The following is a 22,352-nucleotide window of genomic DNA, read 5'->3' on the forward strand; positions in this document are numbered from 1 at the left end:
TTTAGGCAGTTTTATGCTGCTCATCATAACATTGGGGTCAGTAAGATGTTTTTTTTTTATTTATTATTATTTAACACAATAAGAGTTTATAGAAAGAAATATGCTAAAAATATTAAAATTTCAAATTAATGCTTTGAATTTTCAATTTATTAATGAATAATGAATAGTAATTAATACAATAATTACAAGGCTTACAAAAATTGAAGCAAAACAACAGTTTTCAACATTCATACGAATTAGTATTGTCACAATACTGGAATTCAACACCAATCGGTGCTGAAATTTTAAAAACGACCATTTCCCGCTAAAATTAGAGCAAGTACTTAAACATCGCTGATTTGCCATCGCTGTTTACGGAGTAGAACGACAACCTAACTACTACCTTTTTAAAGTAGCAAAGATCAACTGGTCTTTTTATAAGCTGACATAAAAGAAATTTGCTGATGAATTGACTGATCCTCACTGCTTTAAAATGCTCCAGTGTCCCATTATCTGTAGCTACACTCTGTAAACAGCAATGAGTTCTGTGAACTGATGAACTTCACGGCCAATAACAGTCATTTCTGTTGAGCATGTGAACAGCGATAAGAAAACAACAACGCTCAAATGCTCAAATGCAGGAAATGGACGTTTTTAAAATTTAAGTACCAATTGGTATCAAATTCAGTTACCGTGACAACACTAAGAATTCGAAATATTTATGGAGTGCTAAATTATAATCAATGAGTAAAATTGTCGGTTAACTCAATCTACAATCATTACAGAATAAGTCATCACATCACAGGATTAAAAATAAGCTTTTTTTTTTAAACTGTACATTAGATTTAAAATAAATGTAATTGTAATAATATTTAGATTTAAAATAAATGTAATTGTAATAATATTTAGCAAAATTAGTTTATATTTTTATTAAACAAATGCAGCTTTTGAGAGCATTAGATTTTTTACACAGATTATCTCTTTGTTAGAATGGTATTGTTTTAAAAGCGATATGATTTATTTAGCATGGGTGCATGCCTATAAATAAATAATTTGATGAAATTAATGCAAATAGTTCAGCATGGAATACTTCAGAATACAGTGAGAGGAATGTCCATTTTTTCTCACAATAAAAATAAACGTCAAATTGAAATGATCAAAATAGGGCTGCACGATACTGGAAAAATTTGATATTTAGATTTTTAATTTTTCTGCGACAAATATTGCAATATGAATACAGTTTTACAAGATCATTTTGATGGTTTTCTGGAGAGTTTAACAATATTCAGGTACAGAAATTGAATGATCACAATGAAAAAAATGCTTCTAGTCCAAACCTACAAATTCTCAGATCAAATAAAAATATTGTTTTGATTTAAATGTAAATGCAAATGTACTTAGTAACATTAGACAAAATTAAAGAGTTTTTTTTTCTTAAAACAAACAAAATTATGTCAGTGGGGCAAGTCAAATAATCTTGTTTTTGCTTTGAAATGTAGATATTCAAATAAAAATGTAGATAAACAAAACAACAATTCTAAGATGTTGGGTTTTTTTTGCGCAAATCTTATAAATTCTGTATAAATACAAAAATTCAATCGTGTAGCTCCTGGTCAACTATAATTCAAACTAAACATTGGATATCTTAAATTGTCACTATTGTGAATGCACACATTGTGATATCGATGCTGAAACGATATATAGTTCTATAGTTCTAGTTCTAAACTATGTGAGTTTTAAACTGTTAACAGTTGAATCACTTATTTATTTTTACCTAATTTAGTTCTTTTCATGCAATACATTTAGGGTTTTTTTTTTACATTTTCCTAGATTACTTTTTTTGACACCGTTTTCTAAATGTCTCTGCACAATTGCTCCATTTTAATGATCAACAAGAGCTTAGCTTTGAAACCTGGAAATGCTTCATATCTTACACAGATGATAATATTATTAGGCTACTTTGTGTATACATTGATAACATATCTGAAATAAGACACAATGCATTACACGATTCCCTGACTCTCAATAACAAGCGTGACAAATACACAAGCAGCTAAAACTAAGAGATCAGACTACTTTCGCTTTTTTTTGGCTTTGGACAGCAGCCGCTGCTGTTTTTAGCAACACAGAAAAGCACACTTTCTAAAAGCATTAGGAACAGGGGGAAGGTCCTTTTTTCGGTTCCTCTGTTCTGAAGAGCTGCGATTGGATTAGATCTGACAACATGAGCAGGTAGAGAAGACTCACTCTGAGGAGGAGGAGGAGGAATGGTGCGAGAGCTTTGTGTTCAGTGTATTCTTATGCAAGAGGACAAAATGCCTTTTATTATGCTTGTTCAAGTATATAGCCTAAAGCTCTAAACTAGGGATGTAAAGATAACACTGGTCTGACTACCAACGCTTTCTTTTCATACTTGTTGATATATCACATGCATTTCATATTGCTGTGCGATATTCAACAATCCAATGTTATAACATATACTGTAACATTTTATATTGATTTGTGCACATAATAGCGTTGAAAAAATTTGTTGATAACAATAAAAATGGTATTATTGTTAAACATTATTATTAATATAGCGTGTATGTATCTGAAATTAAAATGATGGAAAATATGCATCTGCAGCATCTATTTCTCCAGGCTTAAGATACATAAAATAAAGAAACAAATAAAATAATAAAAAATAAGGTAATCAAATATTATTATAGAACATTTAATAGAAAGACATGCTTTAAAATATTATAAACATAAATTTAATATTATGATATTTAATTTTTCTGTAATAAATATTGCAATATAAAAACAGTTTTACAAGATCATTTTGACGGATTTCTGGAGAGTTTAAAAATGATGATCACAATGAAAAAAATTATTCTAGTCCAAACCTACAAATTCTTAGATCAAAAAAAAATATTGTTTTGATTTACTTATTAATATAGCGTTTATATATCTGAAATTAAAATGATGGAAAATATGCATCCGCAGCATCTATTACTCCAGGCTTAAGATATATAAGTGCAAAATAAAGGAACAAATAAAAAAATAAAAAAGGTCATGAAAAAATTATTATAGAACATTTAATATAAAGACATGCTTTAAAATATTATAAAATTAAATACAATTTGATATTACAAAAAAAAAAGAACATAAATATTATGTTCATTAAATATTAAAATAAATGAAAAATGCAGCAAATTTCACAGGACAAATTGGGTTTTTATATTTATTTTAATTTTTAGGATGGGTTCTCTCATGTTTATTAATATCTAATAAAAAAAATAATCAAAAAGATTTAAACCTACAGCACCATAAAAATTGTAGGGTAGTGTTGTCTCAACACAAATCAATTAGGTTAAATTAATTGTTTTTTTACAAATTTAAGTGAATTAAAGTAAGAATTTCTTACATTTATATAGCACTTTTCTAGACACTCAAAGCTTTACACAATGATAGGGAATCTCCTTATCTACCACCAGTGTGCTGCATCCACTTGGATGACACGACACCATATTGCACCAGACCACACACCAGCTGGTTAGTGGAGAGGAGATAGACTGATAAAGTCATGATAAAGATTGTTAGGATTTGTTTGGCCCACAGAAAGTCAGGACTTCGGTTTAACGTCTCATCCGAAAGACGGCGCTCACTGACCTGAGCTGGTCGCACTAACACCACTTGTGGCAGCAACCTAGCTTTCCCATGTGGTCTCCCATTCAGGCACTGACCAGACACAGCCCTGCTTAGCTTCAGTGGGCGACCACGTGAGAGTCGCAGAGAGCTATTGCTGCCGGCCAGTAAAGTAATTAAATAATTAAGTTGTCCCAAAAAAACTTAAAAATTGTGTTTGTTTCAACTGATTTTAAATAAGTTGTTTATACAAGCAACAAGTCATTTTTGAGTTGAAAACACCTGAGCACTACATAAATACAATATTGTGATTTCTCGTAGCCTGACTTATTTGTAACCATAAAGTAAAATGTTAAGAAAAATTTCCTCGTTAACTTCACCAATCTAATAAGCACTGGTGTTGAACAGAATGAAATAATTGTGTGCAAGACAGACTAGCCGGAAGAGCTCAGTGTGAGCTGCGTGTAGTTCTCAGGTTATGTAGGTGCCTTAACAAGGATCCTTTTTTCGTTTCTTCTTCCTCTTTGTGTTTGGTTGAGCCAGCTCTCTCGGTGCCCTTAAAAACACTGCAGGACCTGATTCGCAGCCTGAATGCAACATCACACACTTTCACATGTTTACAATGCACCACAGCCAAGCACTCATGAAAGAAACTACCCACATGCTCGGCAGTGAATGCCGTCTGACTCCGCAAAGGACGCCATTGTGGATGTGCCGGTGACTGAGCGGATGAGAAATCCTGAGTGCAAGAATGTTTCCTGGCAATTACGAGCACAAAGAGCCATCATTTGAGGAATAAAAGCAGTTAACGTGACTAACTGGGGATGTGATGTGGAGTGGGAAGCTTTCTCTGTGGCCAGGCATACTAACCGCATTTCCACTTACAACTCTATAAATGTGCGCGCAAAGAGATAAACCTTGGTCAGTGGGGCTTATATTGAAAGCTGTGTTCAGATCTGCATTTCTCTGCTCCTGGCTGACCACTGAAAACCCCATAACCAAGTTCTTCTGAGAAATCTATTTGATTGCAGCAGCCTGGTGTGGGAGTGCAGCACAGAAATCTCTCCAACCCAGGATGCTTTCTGAAGACAATGCAAAACAATATCTCTGTGGTTTACAGAAACAGTGCAGCAAGCATCTTTGAGGACCTTGGAAAGATTCCTGGAATAAAATAACAACCACACACACGCACAGCTTAGCATCAGTCATCTTGGAGATTTCACAACAAAGTCGCCAAATATAACAGCCCAATGAGAAATACCTGTGCAAGCCTTTACAAGGAAGCTCACGACTTTTACATCTTGAAAAAATAGAGTACCAAAATGGAAACAGGGAGGCAAAAATAGCAAGCCTGTAAAAAATTGACCAAATATCTCAATTTTCTGAAAAACATGATTTGTCTAAAGCAGAAATCAACACAGAGACAAAAGCTTCCTGAGAATTACATTTTCAAGCTGCTCCCAGAAACCATAATTGAACTTGTGTTGTAGATGGAGAAGTTGATAGATCTGGAAACTGTGGCATGTATGAAGACAAGGCCAACAACTGAATCCTCAATTAAAATAAACAAAACAAACCTTCCTCTCACCCATTTAGATTTCTTTTTCTTTATTTTAGCATAAGAATGTAACATCAAGTTCAGGTTTTTTTCTTAAACACACCTTTGTACAATGGAGCACAAATAATACAGCCACAGCGGCTATTTCACAATATTAATGTTTTACTTACTAATTTATTAACTACTGCTTGGTATTTATATGGCTCATGTTAGATATTTAACTAAGGGCTATTGCTTTATTAGTAACTTGGCAATAATTGACTTATTTTGTGAATGTTGAGGCAAGTGTTTAATGGAAAAGTTAGACCAAATGTAAAACATTTGTTATATTTTTAAAATTAGTTTAAAATCTTTTCTGTGATTTGAAAATAAGGATATTTTGAAGAAAATAACCAAACAGATTTGTTGACCGCCGACTCTGTAATTCATAAATGCACTTCATATACATTTCTTAAAAGAAAAAACAACAATAAAGGCTTATAACAAAATAAGGAGGGTTTTGGGTAGACCACATCAAAGTATTTAAGGTGTTTTGTTAGGTTTTTGCCATTTTTACACAATTCTGAAAAGCTCATTTCAGTCATGAATTTATTATCGGCAATAAAAACCAAATATTCCGACATAAATCTCTGCCAGATTTTTCTATAGGTGCTTTCTTATTTAAAGTAATCCGAAAAACATGTTAAGGATCTGTCGCACTGTTGCTGAATGTCAGGAAAGAATGGATCCCATCCCAGTATGTTTACAAGCACATGATGTTCAAGAACTGTCCAGTTTTGCTAAATCCCAACAGCAAGGCGGCAAGAAAAATATGCTAAGGGCCCCTTGACATTACTATACGTGTCAGCGCACTCTCTCTCAAACACACACACACACACACACACACAAACGCAAACTATCTGGAGCTTCACACTTCCTAACTCCTGACCCTGCTGGAAACACATCCTGCTTGACCCGAGTATCACCTCTCAGCTGCACGTCCTGGGTTTGTATTGGGGCGGCATGATTCTAAAAAATAGTGACATTGCGATACTTTGCTTTTCTGCGATATAAATACAATATCAGCAGATAACATGAATAGCTCTATTAGGAAAAAATTCATAAGTTTCAAGCATTTATACAACTAGGGTTGTAACGGTATGAATTTTTTACGGTATGATAATCGTCTAAAACAATACCACGGTTTGACGGTTTCGCGGTATACGGTATGTTACAAATGTTACAAAATAATAGAACAGTGAAGCAAATTTGACTTTTTCCAAATAATATATTTTCAGTTACTATAAACAACACCACTTACAATGAACAAATAAAAAAATAAGAAAATAATAAATAATGTGTCAAAGTCCAAATAAAGTCCAAATAAACATGGTGCAAATCCTCAGTAAAAAAATAGATATAAATATTTACTATACTATAAATAGTTACATAACGAAACTAGATTCAATATGGACCATCCTTAGGTTTTATGTGCCAGCATGGATATGGTTGTCTGTGGATATGGATTTGGATATGGTTGTCTGCAATGCAGACAAACAGCTGCACCTTCATTTGCGTCTTTTGAAAACAGCAAGAGCAGCAGTTCGTCTTTGCTGTGTCACTGTTTTGTCATGTTTCTGTGCTGCTGTGCATGCAAAAGTACTTAGTATGAGAATTATTTCATGCAAAACTTTTTTTTTTTGCGTTTTATTTAGCCGCGCATAAGTGTATGCCTTTTTCTCATTCCGTGTTGTTCAAAGAGCTCATTGTTGGTCCACAAACAAAAGCGAAACCTATGCTTATTGGTTGTGATATAGCGAGTTTGAACCAATCTGGGCATGGAGGAGGGACAATGCATCAATGTATCTTGTCTGGTTTGTCCGGAGACACAGTGACGAGCGTTTCTTTGTCAAATCAGCGTTGTCAAATTTTGATGACGTAACCGCACTGATTCCGGAGCCTCTGAAAGTCCGCGTTATGTGATACAGCACTGGAAAGCTGAGATTCTCTTCTTTATGCCAATCTTTGAATTGTATGAATCGGATCAGCGGATCAAAAGTTATTAAACATTTAAGAGCAATACTTATTTTTAGCCGCGGGCGGCTGTCTCGGTCTTTAAGGGTTAAAACCGTTGATATGCAATTGTTCATGGTATGATAATCGTGCACGTTCAAATCGTGGTAGACCGTCATACCGGTATATTGTTACAACCCTATATACAACAGAGCAAAGAAATAAAATTAACAGTTTAAAGCTTTATGGTAGGGCTGCACAATATATTGTTTCAGCATTGATATCACAATGTGACGCATCTGCAACAGTCACATCGCAAGATCTCCAGTGTTAAATTGTAATTGTATTTGACCAGGAGCCACAGGCATTAAAGATTTTTACCATAATGAAGCAAAAGTTTTCATTTTTACATACGTTTTCAAGGTCTATATCTGATCTAAATATATCAAGACAGTGAAGACACATTTTTGATGCACTCAGAAATTGTACAATTTGTACGATTAATAAAAAATTTATTGAATTATTTGTACAATGAACTTTATAGTTTTAAACAGTTTTCAGACACACAAACTAATATTCAATTGTAAAATAACACTGTAAATTCTTTGTTGTGTAAATAAAACATAATAATCCTTTAAGCTAGAGCTGCACAATTAATCGTAAAAAGATCGCAATCTCGATTCGACCCCCTAGACCAGTGTTTCTCAACTGGTGGGTCGCGGAGTGTGTGATCAAAAAAAAACAAAAGTTAAATTTTTTACTTATTTTGCTTATCTCGGACTTTTATTTTGAAATGTGTGTGCGACAACCCTACCGTTTGACATGTGAAATTTCATTTAAATATTGCAACAAATGTCAAAGTGCAAGTACGACCACGAATATGTAAAGTATGGGTGTATATTGACGACAAAAAAAGACTTAAAGCCTCAGTGTCATATGTGGTGAGGTGCTCTCATAAGAGAGCATGAAACCTTCTAAATTAAAACAACATTTAGAAACCAGAAAGCTCAGCAGTAATTGTTTTATTAACAGTTTATTATTAGCAGTGTTTGTTGTTTCTACTTTGTAATATTTCTATAATTTGATACATTTTGTTAAATGACAGCAATAAAATAGTGTTTAATTGCAAGTCTTGGTGATTTTCTTATGATGTATCTGTCACTACTTGGTTATGTTAACAAATAAATACAAATTAAGTATAATTCCTAAATTTGTATTATAGTTCCTAAAAATTTGGGTCGCGGCTTGATGACCATGTAAATATTTGGGTCCCATGTCCAAACCAGTTGAAAACCCCTGCCCTAAACGATCTTAATCCAGCATTTCTACGATTCTGTCAATCATATTTTCAAGCTCAGGGGAGAAGCAAAGGCGGCTGCACGAGTCATTTCATTCTTTCACATACAGGGCTCGAAATTAACTTTTTTACTTGGTAGCACCGGTGCTCCCAACTTCAAAAATTTAGGAGCACCAGAGAAAATTTAGGAGCACCAGAGAAAAATTAGGAGCACACACCAAAAATGATTGAGCACCGCTGCAAATTGTATTTTAAGGGATTTATTGCATTTTAAAACAACATCAATTAGGACTAACAAAAACCAGAATTAACTATCTAACTAATGCTGAGATGACATTGATACTTGTATGCAATAATTCTAAAATGAATGTCGAATAAATATAAAATATTAATGATGATGAAAATGACAATAATAGTAACAATGAATTACATTTGTCATCATCATGCTGCCTTGAATGTGCTTGAATGCAAATTATCTGCTATAAAAAGTCTGTTACTTTATGAAAAATAAATGTATAGTTTGCATCAAACAAAAATGAAGCATTGCAGTAAGAAATATTTATTTTGTACTGCTGTTTATATATGCATGTCAGTTTAATAACTAATATTTCTACTAAAAAACAAACAAAAGATTATAATAAATAATTAAATTCAAGGCTGAAAGCTGCAAAACAGTCATCAGTAGCCTAACTAAATAAACAATAATAATAATATACACCTCAAGTAAGAATAGACAAAAGTAAGTAAAGTCTCACTTCTATCACTCTTTAAAAGTTTTGGTTTTAGTTTGTGTCAATTTAAATGTTCAGTCTGAGCTGATTTCCATTTTTCTGTGTTAGTGGAAAAGCAGGTGAGTCAGCCGACCCAATTTATGAGCAGGTTGAACAGAATTCTTGCGATGACCACCGGCGCAATACCGCTGTTTGTTATGAGCCACAAGTTTCAGTGTAAACTTAGTAAAGGCGAGCTTCTTTGGCGATGATATGTACAGTATTAGATTTGACTTTTAGCGGACATTTGCGCTGAACACGCAGTGAATGCAACGCATCGAGATTCGGGCGCTTTCTCCGAAAAGCACGTACTCGATTGATCTCAGCTGGCGGATCAATATTCACCTCGTCATGATCGCTCTCATCTGCGCCTCAACTTTAGGTGGGGTTTGCAAACTTGTGAGCTTTAAGTTTTCACTCTTCAGCCGTTTGCATTTCCTGTAGTCATAAAAGCTCCTTCCCTGTCATCTGACAGCGGAAAACCTTGAGTTATATATAAATCAATATAGCGGCAGGGAAGAGCGATTCAGCACGTTTTTAGAAAAAATCTAAACAGGTCGCACTACAACCATTATCTGCAGTCGCACTAATGCTCCCATATATATTATGAGGTCGGATAGATTAATTTTCGGGCGCATATGCGACCAAAATGGTCGCAAATTCGAGCCCTGACATACGTTGCTCAGTGACATGGACAACTCCAAATGATGTTGAATGAGTCTGTATTTATAAGGTATAATTCCCCAAAAATGTTCATTTTTGTCTTCATATAATGCTGTATTCGTGGCTGGGAAATCACAAGTGACATGAGTTGCTGACCCTGAGCTGTAGTGCGGGCGCGCGCCCTGCTTAATGATGGACGCGTGCATCTCCTTTAACAGAACCTGCTGTGACTAACAGGTAATAAAGTTGTAAATAATATTCAGTTTGTGGCACAAAGGGATCGTTTGGGTGCCGCGCGTGAAGTATGAACAGAACTTAGCAGTGAAAATGAAACTGAAAGCGTGTACATCATTTAAATAATCATATCGCATTTTAGAGTTATGATTGCGACAAGCATTTGATATTTTTTTCTTTCATAGCGAACACAGTTGTGCATGAAAATAACTGTTTACAGTGTCAGTATAACTACTCTAGCCTATACAATGTTGATTTTACCAGTAAATTAAATAGTCTAATAATGTTGTGAATGATAGCAAGCATATATCTAAAACATAATTCAACATCAGAATTATCATAAAAAGAAGAATAGATTTATTTATAGAAGCCATTAGACCTACACATAATATTATTGTTGTTTTTTTTACCATATGTTTGAGAAAAAAAACAATAATAATTGCTGACTCATATTAAGCTTTATTTTACATCTACAGAATTGTGAGAGAATCGTGATCTTGATGTTAAGCAAAAAACATTTATAAATAAATCGCGATTCTCATTTTAGCCAGAATCGTGCAGCTCTACTTTAAGCTACAAAGGTTATCACTTTTGGTCCGCAAATGGTTTAAGAATAGCATCAGTCACAGGTCTTAAACAAACAACAGTGCTATACATATGAGAACACCCCTCACAAATCTCTCATTTAAATGAAAATTTTCCTATAAAATGCTTTAACATATTATCTTTGTGCATATACATTAGAATAGTATGTTATTAGTCAGTCATGTTCCAAAACTGGAGAAAATCTCCCATAAATAACTTACGATAATGGTCCAAAATTAGTACACAAATTTAAATGTAAGAGAAAAATATTAAATAAAAAAATTAAATAGAGCAAAACTCAAAAGAAACTATATATATATATATATATATATATATATATATATATATATATATATATATATATTAAAAATGTTGCTGAAACTAAACATTAGTTGAAATTGTTGAAATTTAAATGTTTTATCTTCCTATTTCTAAAGATGTTTGGTAACAAAAATATTATTTTAATAAATATATCCGTTTGATAAATTAGTTTTGTTTAAATGCACCAAAATAAATGACCCATATTTACTGAGACCTGGATAAAGTTCTTTTTCAAAATGGGGTGTACTCAATTATGTTGAGCACTGTAAATGAAAACTTTCAGAATCCCAACTAAATATTGCAGATCACACGATGTCACTACTGCAGATTGGCATATTGTAATATTAATGCTGAAATTATTTATTGTTTGTACACACTCTCATTCGCATGACCAAAGACTGCATCCTGATAAAAAACACTAAACCGAAATGTTTGGCTCTCCAAAAAAATCAGGACTGAGGTTGGAGTAAATTGGCATCATGAAACGTCCTTGTTTTGCATTGACTCTACTAGAAAGTGAAAGAAGGTGTGGAGACATGAGCACTGCCATAAACTAGTTACAGCATTGAATCAACTCTGGTGTGCTACTTAAAGAGAACTGCTGATATAATGTCACAGCTTTGGCATGTGTTGGGGAGATGCCATGGGAGGAGCTCAATACCCTCGATATTAAGGGTACATGAGGACGGCTGAAACAGTTGGTGTGGATGAAGCAGATCAGAGAAGCTGTCCGTCCTGTGCCAGCCACACACATAGGAGCGATTAGAAAACAAGAGCGCTCTAGAATTTGGCATTCTTCTAAGAGAAACAAGACGAGCTTTTTTGAGATAATGTGCGTGCGAGAGTGTGTGTGTAAAAGCTTGTACAGATCCTGGTTTCCCTTCATTGAAATTACTCAAACACCCACTCATTAATATTAACAGATTATTGTATACTTGCTCTTAATTGTTCAATTGGAGCACTCCAGTGCTGATATTATTATCGCCAATGGGACTTTCAGAAAGACAGGGTTTCTGTGGGTAACATGGTGAAAAACAAAGTTAGCTTTAATATGTGGTTAAAACTGTGATAAAATGATAGTGACATGTCTTTTGTACAGCGAGTGTGAGGTGTCTCTGAATTAATTTGTCAAAAATAAAATGTTAATGTTAAGCTGAGACTTTTGTTTATTGATTATATTTTGATGTGGGTGTTGTGTTTCAAAATAAATGTAGGGCCCTAAATTTAAACTTATTTACTGTAACATTACTGCATGACAAGGAACTGCAAGTATTGAGTGAAAGAATCAAAAAAAGGGCTGTAATTTCACATCAACGTCTATTTAAAATAAAAAATATATATAATATGAAGATTTAGTATATGAATATGCATGATATGTGTAAAATGAAATGGTGGTTTCATCAAACATGAAGCACGCCTGACTGTGATAACGAAATCCCTGAGCTACCAGGGGGCTATTCCAGAAAGCAGGTTATGTGACATACACGGGTAAGTTTGAGAGTAAGTAGGTGGATAACCTCAACTTTGGTTCCAAAATCGGAGGTAACTTCTGGTTATGTTAAGTAGCCATAGCAACTTACTCTCTGAAGATAACCTGCTCCGGAGCAGGTTATGTTCAGAGAGTAAGTTGCTATGTTTCAGAGTTTGTCTGTTTTAGAGAGTTTACTGAGCATTGCGTGCTCTTTTGATGGGAATATTAATGGATGTGGACACACAGATACAAGTTTTTTCGTTGTGAGAGGGTTATAAGTGCATAGTTTTTTTCATAACCAAATTTATAATGTTAATGTATTTAACAAACCTTTTTGAAATCAAATGTGACAAACCGCGGGTCTGCGCTTACCATAAAAAACATTCAGTGCAGCTCTTTGTATTTGCGTCAGGGCATTTTAGGCAACTGTACAATGTGGCAGCATGACCACCTGTACAGTATGCCTGACACTGAACTGTTTTTTACACTTTTGTACAGTTCCTTGGTCATAAATCACTGCGTATCATTACGTAGTTGATTCAGAGCATGGCAATAGTGTAGTGGACAGTGCGTCGTTAATGAACAGCGGAGCGCAAAATGGAGCGAGTTTGAATCTCACTTACAGATCTTGAGTTTTTTCTCTCCTTCTGCACCCTCACATTTTTCTGTATCATATTATAAGTGGCAGCTTTGTCTTTTGTAGGAAAATATATCTTTAATTTAAGATGTAGGACGTCGTTCTTATATATACATTCACGCACACACACCTACATTTTTTAATATAATATTTTTTTCAGGGTTTCTAAATGCTATTGTGTGCATTAATTGCAGCCGATTTTAAAGCTCCATCAGTCACTAAAGGACACTGATAATATAACATTTGTCCAAAGTATAAGTGTGCAGGTACAACTTAATTTTCTATCCTTAATCTTTTGGTGTTTCAACTATTAAACTCATTACTGCTTCCACTTACCAGCTCATCACACACCCCACCTTATCACTATGTTGAGGCTAAATGGCTGATTTTCAGGAAGTAATGATTCAAGTGTATAACACAAATATAGTAAAAAAAAACTATAAAGCAAATGTTGCTTAACACAATGTTTATTTTTATTATATTTGTATTATAAAATAGAATCATTACTGGGCACTACATTGTTACTTGCTGGAGGACAAAAGATACCCTTTTCTGCCTTATACGATGACACCCTACCTGCAGCCTGACCCAGAGGAAATCTCAGTGACCCAAGCAGACAAAACAGATGGAAGAGTGCTAAAAAAATATAATTAGTCAAAAAACTATGTTTAATCAAATATTTTGATCTGTTCATTTCTTCATTTCCTGAAATAAAATGAATGATTTTGTACACTGCTTTATACACACACCTTTCAACGTGTAACATATTTTTCATATACATTTCTCACCTTAAGTTGATGCTCATGTGACTTTATCTTTGAAGATGGACCTTATACAGCTACTTTATAATTTAAATATGTAGATAAAAGATTTTGTGATCCAAGAGTAATATTCAAATATGGAAAAGTGCAGAAAATTCTTACACTGCTTGTTAGTTGAGGCAGAAGGAACTTCGTCTGCATGCAAAATAAAAAGAACCTAAAGCTATCTGACAACAATCACTTACAACAATGACAGAGTGTGTGGTTTAAATCAAAAACTCAACCACTGAAAAGCCTTTATTATAGGACACAGCAGTTAGACAGGCCTCTTTCTATTAGCTGCATGTCAGAAAGAATATTCCAGAGTGTTAAATAAAGAGCTCCAGTAATTAAATATTACCTTTTATGATAATGTTTCTGTGTTTAATGACTTTGGACAGAGTTCTAGCTCCAGAAAGATTACAATTTCTATAAGCCTTATTAGTCAATACACATATTGTGGCCTTAAGAAATTAATGGCAAGAAAAATAAATGCAAGAATGGTTATACAACATACTCAAAAAGGATGTTAAAGAGTAGTTTAATTTATCATTACAATAAAATGGAGGATGGCATGTGTAATTTAATGAACTAATACATTTTCTTATTATTTATTTTTTCTTTTCTTATCTATTTCTTATTCTATATTTCTTTCCTTCGTTGAAGCAGATGTGTAATCTCTGTGTTTAAAACCTCCAGTTTCGCCTCTTTAAAGTGCGTTGCCCTTTTTTTCTCACCGTGACTTTCTATGGTGACTCGTGAATTCGGCGATCTACTGAAAATGCCTTCAGGTGTGTGCCGTGCACGCGCATTAACCCGCGGTTATCTTCAGGAGGTTGATTTAACTAACTCTTGTCACCTGTTTTGGAACCAACATACTCGCGGTAAGCAGGTTTTGGGTAAATCAACCGAGAGTTTAGGTTTTAGCAGATGGTAAGTTAACCCAGCTTTCTGGAATACCCCCCAGGAGTCACTAGACAAACATTTATCATTTAATGTACACACAGAAACTCAAACTCACATGTCTTAGTAACAACACATTTAAAAAAATATATATATAATAATAAACTAACTTGAAACTGTTACAGAAACATAGGCATATTACTAATGTACAGTAGAATTTACTTAATGTATTCCAGAAATAATTCCATTAATAACTTTATTTTTTAAGATTAATCAAACAGTTATTCCATCTTTTAAATGGATACAAATGGAATTTGGCAAAGTTAAACTTATTATCCTACAGAATTGAAAATATTGTATTATATATTGTTAAACTCTTAGTAAACTGTTGGCAAACTAAGTTTCATGAATTCAATTAACTGAACACAAACTGAGTATTAATGTTTTGCTTAATAAGCTTGTAAAATGCAGCAATAAACTTGTAATATTACTGCTAGGCAGATTTTGTTTTACATGTATAGATTTTTTATTATTAATGTTGTATAATAGATTCTTAAATTATGGATTCTTTATGGCTAGATTTATTACATTTCATCATGTCTGTGTAAAGCACTCCAAAATGCCTTTGTGGAAAATGTGCCAAGTAAGTTAGACCTAAACGAGATGTTACTATAGGGCACGTATACCCAGAAAAATGACTATTTATGCAAAAGTGGTCAGGTGCAAACCTTTGATTATAGAGATGTGCTGATAACAATGCTGTCTCGGGTTTGCATGACTGAGCATTTGACATCTGACAAACAACTAAGCCTTCCATGACTATGGAAATATCACATTCAGCCATGTGAATAGATATGCAGATATAAACCGCGCCATTTAAACAACAAACAACACAGGCTGCAAACCCATGTGCAATTTATAATGAAGTTAACATATATATATATAATTAATCCACACAGGGCCTCAAACTAAAATCAGATAACACTGTGTAGATGCAATTAACGCACCGGCTCGATTGTCAATGAGAAATGCATGACAATAACAAAAGCTGCCAGAGACGGAGAGTCAGCGAGCAAAACCCAAGAAATCACCGTGTTTTACAGACCACTCATAAATGAATGTAAATCGCTCTGCAGCGTTTTGAAATCTGCAGTCATGTCACATTACGACAAGAAAATGAAATATGTACTTGAAAGTTTAATTTGGCAACAAATAGGCTTGAAAACAAAAGGTGACAACATGACCGAGACAAGCAGGCCAAGTAGCTAACGCTCAGTCCGCTAAAGTGTCACATTAACCAGCCCGAGCCAGCGAACTAACGTTACATACTCACCGACTAATTTGACGGCTGGGTGTGAATTATTAAATTCAGTCAGGACGGGAACGGCTCGGCTTAACAGTGTAGTCCTCCGAATGTCCAAGCTGCGAATGAAAGAGATAAAAAGCCCTCCGTCGTGAGATTTTTCTCCTCCCTTTAGCAACAGCCACAGCGCACAGCTGTCATCAAACGGGGACGCGCGCATGCGCAAGCGCAATTCAAACCTGCGCAGACCTGCGGCGTGTGCGTTTCCTTTTTTGTTTACAATATTTTTTTTCACCATTGTTTTCTTTCTACATAAAATTGCAACGATTACATATTGCTTGAATTTAGGCATTTACTTGAGATTTGAAAATGATACATGCATTTTTGTATTGAACTGTTTTGACCAGCAGGTGTCGCTACCATCATGTCATACCTATAAACTCCTCATAAACGTGCACTTCATGTAAAGATGCTTGTATATGGCTCTGAATCAAAATCAAAGAGAATGTAAAAATCTAAACTTCTAAATAAAAATATTGTCTTTTAGGCAGTAGGTAAATCTGGCATATCCCATGTTTTCAGACCTTTGAGAAAATATACAGTATGTGTGTGTATAAATTGACCTAACTTTGAAGTGGTCACTTAAATTTACTTTCTTACATGCTTGGTTTTATTTATTTTAATTTTGTTTTTAGAGCCGTGTTCTTAATTTTGGAGTCTCTTTTATGGCATTCTCAGTCTGTGTGAGTGTGTGTGTGTGTGTGTGTGTGTGTGTGTGTGTGTGTGTGTGTGTGTGTGTGTGTGTGTGTGTGTGTGTGTGTGTGTGTGTGTGTGTGTGTGTGTGTGTGTGTGTGTGTGCAGATTTTTTTAACCTTATAAGCAATTAAAATTTTGTAAGCTCTATTGAAAATGTATGCGAAATAAACCCAACACAAACCAATTGTTACATTCTTTTATTTGTTACTGATCATATACATTATATTTATGTGCATGAATAATAATAATGTCATGTCTTTAATGATATGCACAAAGACAATAAAAATCTAACTGATTCTTTTAAAAGACATTAATATAATCTTCAAAATAAAAACAAAACTTTAAAAATCAATTATGAATTCTAAATTAAGAGACATTTTGTAAAATACAATCTTTATATAAGCCTAAACAAACATTGTAACAATTTTACTGATCACAGTTTTAAAAAGTGTAATACAGAACACGTCTTACTGTTTAACATGCTGGAAAAGATTTTACTAAGTTCGATTACAAAAATCAATGTGGTTAATATAATAAATTACACAATAGTAATAAAATTATAAAAATATTGAAGGAGTTTAAGTGATTTTGTTCTTCATCCTCCATAGTTTGTCACTGTACTTTAGTACTCAGCTTTAAACATGCTATTTATACTCATTTCTATACTCAGTTCAAAGATTTTTCTTGTTAGTCTCTATAGTGGACAAACAACAAAGAATAACACAGAAGAGATCAAATCAAATCACTTCCTCGGTTCATAGTTGTTTGCATTGAATGTTCATACAGTATATCTTGAGATCTCTATAACCAATTCTGAAAATAGGGTCCATTTCATAAAATTTTATAATACATTTTTTATGTAAAATTTTCCAATTACAATTTAATTTATACATTTAACTTTAGGAGTTCTATGAAGTGTATTTTCTTTTATTTTCCTCCAAATTTTGTTATTCCCATTTATTATAGAATTTGTAAATAATTTATTAATATTGCTATTATTATTATTCATTCATTCATTTTCTTTTCGGCTTAGTCCCTTTTTTAATCTGGGGTCACCACAGCGGAATGAATCACCAACTTATTCAGCATATGATTTATGCAGCGAATGCCTTTCTAGCCACAACCCATCAATGGGAAACATCCATACATGCTCATTCACATATATATACTACGGACAATTTAGTCTACCCAATTCACCTGCAGCGCATGTCTTTTTGGACTATGGGGGAAACCGGAGCACCCGGAGAAAACCCAGGACAACATGGGGAGAACACGCAAACTCCACACAGAAATGCCAACTGACCCAGTCGAGGCTCGAACCAACAACCTTTTTGCTGTAAGGCGAACGTGCTGCCCACTGCGCCATCGTGCAGTAGCATTATTGTTATTACTTGGTATAATATTAATGTACTATAGAAATAGTAATATATATCTTAAATTTTTAATTTGACACATTGTCATTGTCTGAGCAGGACATACATTCCAACATTAAAAAAATAAAAAACAAAAAATCCTATTATATTTTTGCAGTTTACAGACACTGGTCCACAGATTACACGCATACTGCAACTTTTAATTAATTCATCCAAAATTCTGTAACATTCCATGTAATGTCATACAGCAAATTCAATTTCAATCACTGGATTTTTCTATATCCAAAGAACATCAAAAGTAGGTAAATGGTCATTTGAATCAGTAGCAAAAGCCGAGTGCTTGCAAATCTCAATATGAGATTTGTCATATCAATATTTGCATATTGTATATATAAGTTGAAATTTACACACACAGCTTTTATGTTAAAAGCTGAATCTTTTGATTTGCACACACAGAAATCAACCAACACTCATGCTTCTTGAATTCAAAGTTGCAGCATAATGGTTATAAATTTATCAAATGGCATTCACATAAAGAAAATCACAAGCAATTGTGGCCCCAGCTCTGGCCCACACAATCAGCTTTTGCTTTGTCCACATGCAGCAGTGAATTACGGTACATGATTGGACTAGGTATGGGACGATAACTGTTTTCAAGGTATACCGAGGTTTGGAAAAGTCAAGGTTTTAAAATCGCCACATTTTCTGCAATACCGTTCCAAGGCACGTGTACGATTTTTTATTTACTTTTTTTTGTTTGTTTTTTAGGATAACAGTATCTTCAGCAGAAAATATATCCAAAGATGCCGTTTTAAATTGTAAAAACAAATCTGTGTTTTTGAAACTAAAGAAAGACAGCAGAAGTCAATAATTCATTTGAACGATTTAGCCTGACATGTTTACTTTTCAAAAATATTATAAATGTTTCTTTAAAAAATATATATTGTGTTTAAAAGAGAAAAAGGTTTTTGTTTTTTACCCAGACTTTTAAAAAGAATATAGAGCAGTAATCACAATACCACAAAACTGTGAAACCGTGATATTTTTATCCAAGGTTATTATCATACTATCAATATCTTATACCGGCGCATGCCTAGATTGGACCAAGTCTGGCTTCCATACAAGGGCTGAACATGGACCATATCTGGGCCAAGTCTCAGCCAAGTTAATAACAAATAACTAGGCCTGAACTGGGCCAAATATGCTTGTGTCTCATGACTGCAATGAACTTGATAAACCAATGAAGCATTTCACTTTATGGCTGCACTTTTTCTCGAAACGACCCGGTTGGTAGAATTTTTACTTTACTCAAAAACTATTTAAACTGTATTTTAAAAGTGGGTCAAAATAGGCCAAAGTTACATAGCCCACATATAAATCTTTAACGTCTGGGCCAAATACTATATAATCTGACCCAATGTGCCACCCTAAAGAGGGTACCACCTCTGCCAAAGCTGAGTCATGTTTGGCCTACATACTGTACGCCAGTGCCGGGCGATAACCTGCTGTGCCAGCTTGATGCCAACATGGGCCAGATTTTTTTGCTATCTGGGTACACTCTCAGAAAAAAAGGTACAGGAGCTGTCAATGGGGCAGTACCTTTTTTTAAAAGGTACATATTTGTAACTGAAGGGTCCATAATGGTGCCTCAAAGGAACTTTTGAGCACTAATGTGCACTTTTGGGGTACCTCTGTGGACTCTTTGGGTACAAATATCTTTTGAAAAGGCACTGCCCCACGTAACAGCTCCTGTATCTTTTTTCCTGAGAGTGTACAGTCAGCTTTTTTGTTGTTGTTTTTTTTTAAGATCAAAATGTGCACATGTTCTGAAGATTTGCAGCATGTTTCTTAATTCAAGTGTGCTGTCAAACCGATGAAGATGCTTTCTTAATTTGCTGCTGACTTTTTCTATTTGCATGTAAGTAGCAACACGTTGAGTTTTCTCAACCACTGCACACAGGCGTAATTCATGCTATTAGCCGAAGCTTGACCAATGAACAATGCAAAATAAATATTTGTTTCAGTTTTGTTTTTGTTTTTTGTTAAATATCATAAAACATAAAAATAAACAGATTTCAAATATTCACTTACAAATACATATAAACTCTCAGAAATAACTCACTGGGGTGAAACCTTTTCAAAAGGTACAAATTTGTACCTAAAAGGTCCATATTAATACCTCAGGGGTACATATTAGTACCAAAAAGTACAAAAGTGTTCCTCTTAAAATACTTTTGAGGTACCAATATGGACCCTTTAAGTACAAATGTGTACCTCTTGAAAAGGTATAACCCCAGTGACAGCTCATGTTCCTTTATTTCTGACAGTGTATCAACGTGACAATTTCTCACATTCAGATTTGCAAGCTCTCAAATTTTGCTACTGATTTCTTTCATAAAAATCTGCCTGTCAGCTACTTCAGTAACCTTTTCCAGCTGTCAGCTGTGTATATTTGAATGGCAGACCTCTCTAGCTTGTAGGCTTACCGATGCGATTCCTGCTTCGCAAATTCTTCTTGCCCTTCTGTGCATGAGGAATAGCAGGAGGCAGTGGCCCAAGAGGAGGATGACTTGCCACCTCTTCTCTCCTCGGAGGGCTGTTGTTGGCGCTCGTCTCATTTCTCCAGGCCCCCAGCGGCTCTGAATTGGAGCGGGGCCCCAGAGACAGAGGTAGGCAAGATTTAGGGGTGATAGTGGTCATTGTGCGGTTGAGCACTCGTCTCCTAGATGTCCCCAGAGGAGGCATGCTGGGAGGTCTTTGTTTTTTGGTCTCCATAGGTTCAGCCACGTGGTTTCTTGGAAGTGTAGTTGTGCGAGCCAATGCTTGTATTCTCAGTGAGTTAGTTAAGCGAGTCTCTAGGCCGCAGAGCGCTTGGTCTGTGTAGCTTTGCGTCTCATGGCGAAGCTGAGCGAGTTCCTCTCGTAATTCTAACCTTAATGACTCTAAGTTCAATAATATCTCCTCTAGTAAGACTACGCATAAATCTTCTCCCTTTTCCTTCTTGCTATCTTCACTTTCTGTCATTTGCTCTTCATTATTGTCCTTCTCAGCCGTCCGAGCTTCTGTGTTCTGCTCAGGTGCGCTGATTTCAACCGCTGGTGTAGATTCATCTTGTTCCTTCTTGTTCTTCTCCAGTTCCTTGGTGATTTGCTTTACAACATCCATTATGCCCACACGTTGACCATCTAAACCAGCTTGTGTCCTGATCTGACTCCTTACTAAAGAGAAGACCGAATGGACCCTTGCTTGCTTTTCTTTCCGTGCGGCTTCTTCATTTTTCTCTTCAATTTCTTGTTCCTCAGCTTCAACTTGCATGTTAATCTCCTCCTTCTCCTTGTCGTCTCTGCTTCTCGTCTTTTGCAACCACTTCTTCAAGATGGCTGGGTTTTCTGTTGTCTGCTCATTCATGATGCTCGGCTCTCCTTACTTCTCTTCTCTCCTCATGCTTGTTTTACAATCTCTTTAGGCCTGTTCTCATGCTTTATCAGCTCGTTGTTGTTTCTTCCAGCACTCTAATCTCTCTTATGACTTATGTTGAGATCACATCGAGCTAAGAGAGACCAACAGTGCTGTATTTCCCTGGTGAAATGCAGGCGTCCAATCAGAATCGGCTTCAGACAGTCACTCGTGGCTCTCTGGGGCAGCATACCTCATGTGCAGCAACACCTTCTCCCTAAACGCTCACATATATGCTCATTTAGAGTTCAGATACTGTCAGGTCTATTGTATGAGTGAGCTCAAACACCTGCTCTCTGTAGGTTTGGACTTCTGGGAATACATGATGTACACCAGAGTTTCACACTACAGTTGCAACAGACTGATTCACAGTAACATGGTGATCCTTTGCTGCAATTCTGTTCTGCAAATCCTGATGTAATACTTGAATCTTGAATTGCACTCTCAGAACCATTTTAGTACAAACTTGTAGCATTTTAAAAAGTACTGCCCTTATTTCTTATACAAACAACCCTACGCCAAACCTTTAAACCCAGCCCTCACAGAAAACACTCTGCATTATGACATTTTCAAAATACTTCATTCTCTGGATTTATGTGCTGTTTTCCTCATCAGGACCAAAAAAAT

The 22,352-nt window shown here is 34.9% G+C and overlaps 2 protein-coding genes across 9 annotated transcripts in view; both read right to left on the minus strand.

The window, feature by feature from the left end:
• gapvd1 (GTPase activating protein and VPS9 domains 1) overlaps positions 1-16,336 on the minus strand; it is an 88,699-nt gene extending 72,363 nt beyond the window's left edge. For 7 of the 8 annotated variants that reach the window (XM_009304096.5, XM_068222925.2, XM_009304095.5 and 4 more), the window contains exon 1: positions 16,171-16,336. The gene's annotated coding sequence lies outside the window, so the exon portion shown is untranslated. The remainder of the gene's footprint in view (positions 1-16,170) is intronic. The other variant, NM_001002420.2, reaches the window with a different exon arrangement.
• Positions 16,337-19,035: 2,699 nt separating this feature from the next.
• LOC141375666 (uncharacterized) lies at positions 19,036-22,332 on the minus strand. Its single transcript, XM_073910489.1, has 2 exons — positions 20,544-22,332; positions 19,036-20,427 (listed from the first exon to the last, which is right to left on the minus strand). The coding sequence occupies exon 1, from the start codon at positions 21,675-21,677 to the stop codon at positions 20,739-20,741; it is 939 nt and encodes a 312-aa protein (XP_073766590.1). The 5' UTR covers positions 21,678-22,332; the 3' UTR covers positions 19,036-20,427; positions 20,544-20,738.
• Between the last annotated feature and the right edge of the window lie 20 nt (positions 22,333-22,352).

This window comes from Danio rerio, chromosome 8, assembly GCF_049306965.1.
Source record: "Danio rerio strain Tuebingen ecotype United States chromosome 8, GRCz12tu, whole genome shotgun sequence".
NCBI classification, from domain to species: domain Eukaryota; kingdom Metazoa; phylum Chordata; class Actinopteri; order Cypriniformes; family Danionidae; genus Danio; species Danio rerio.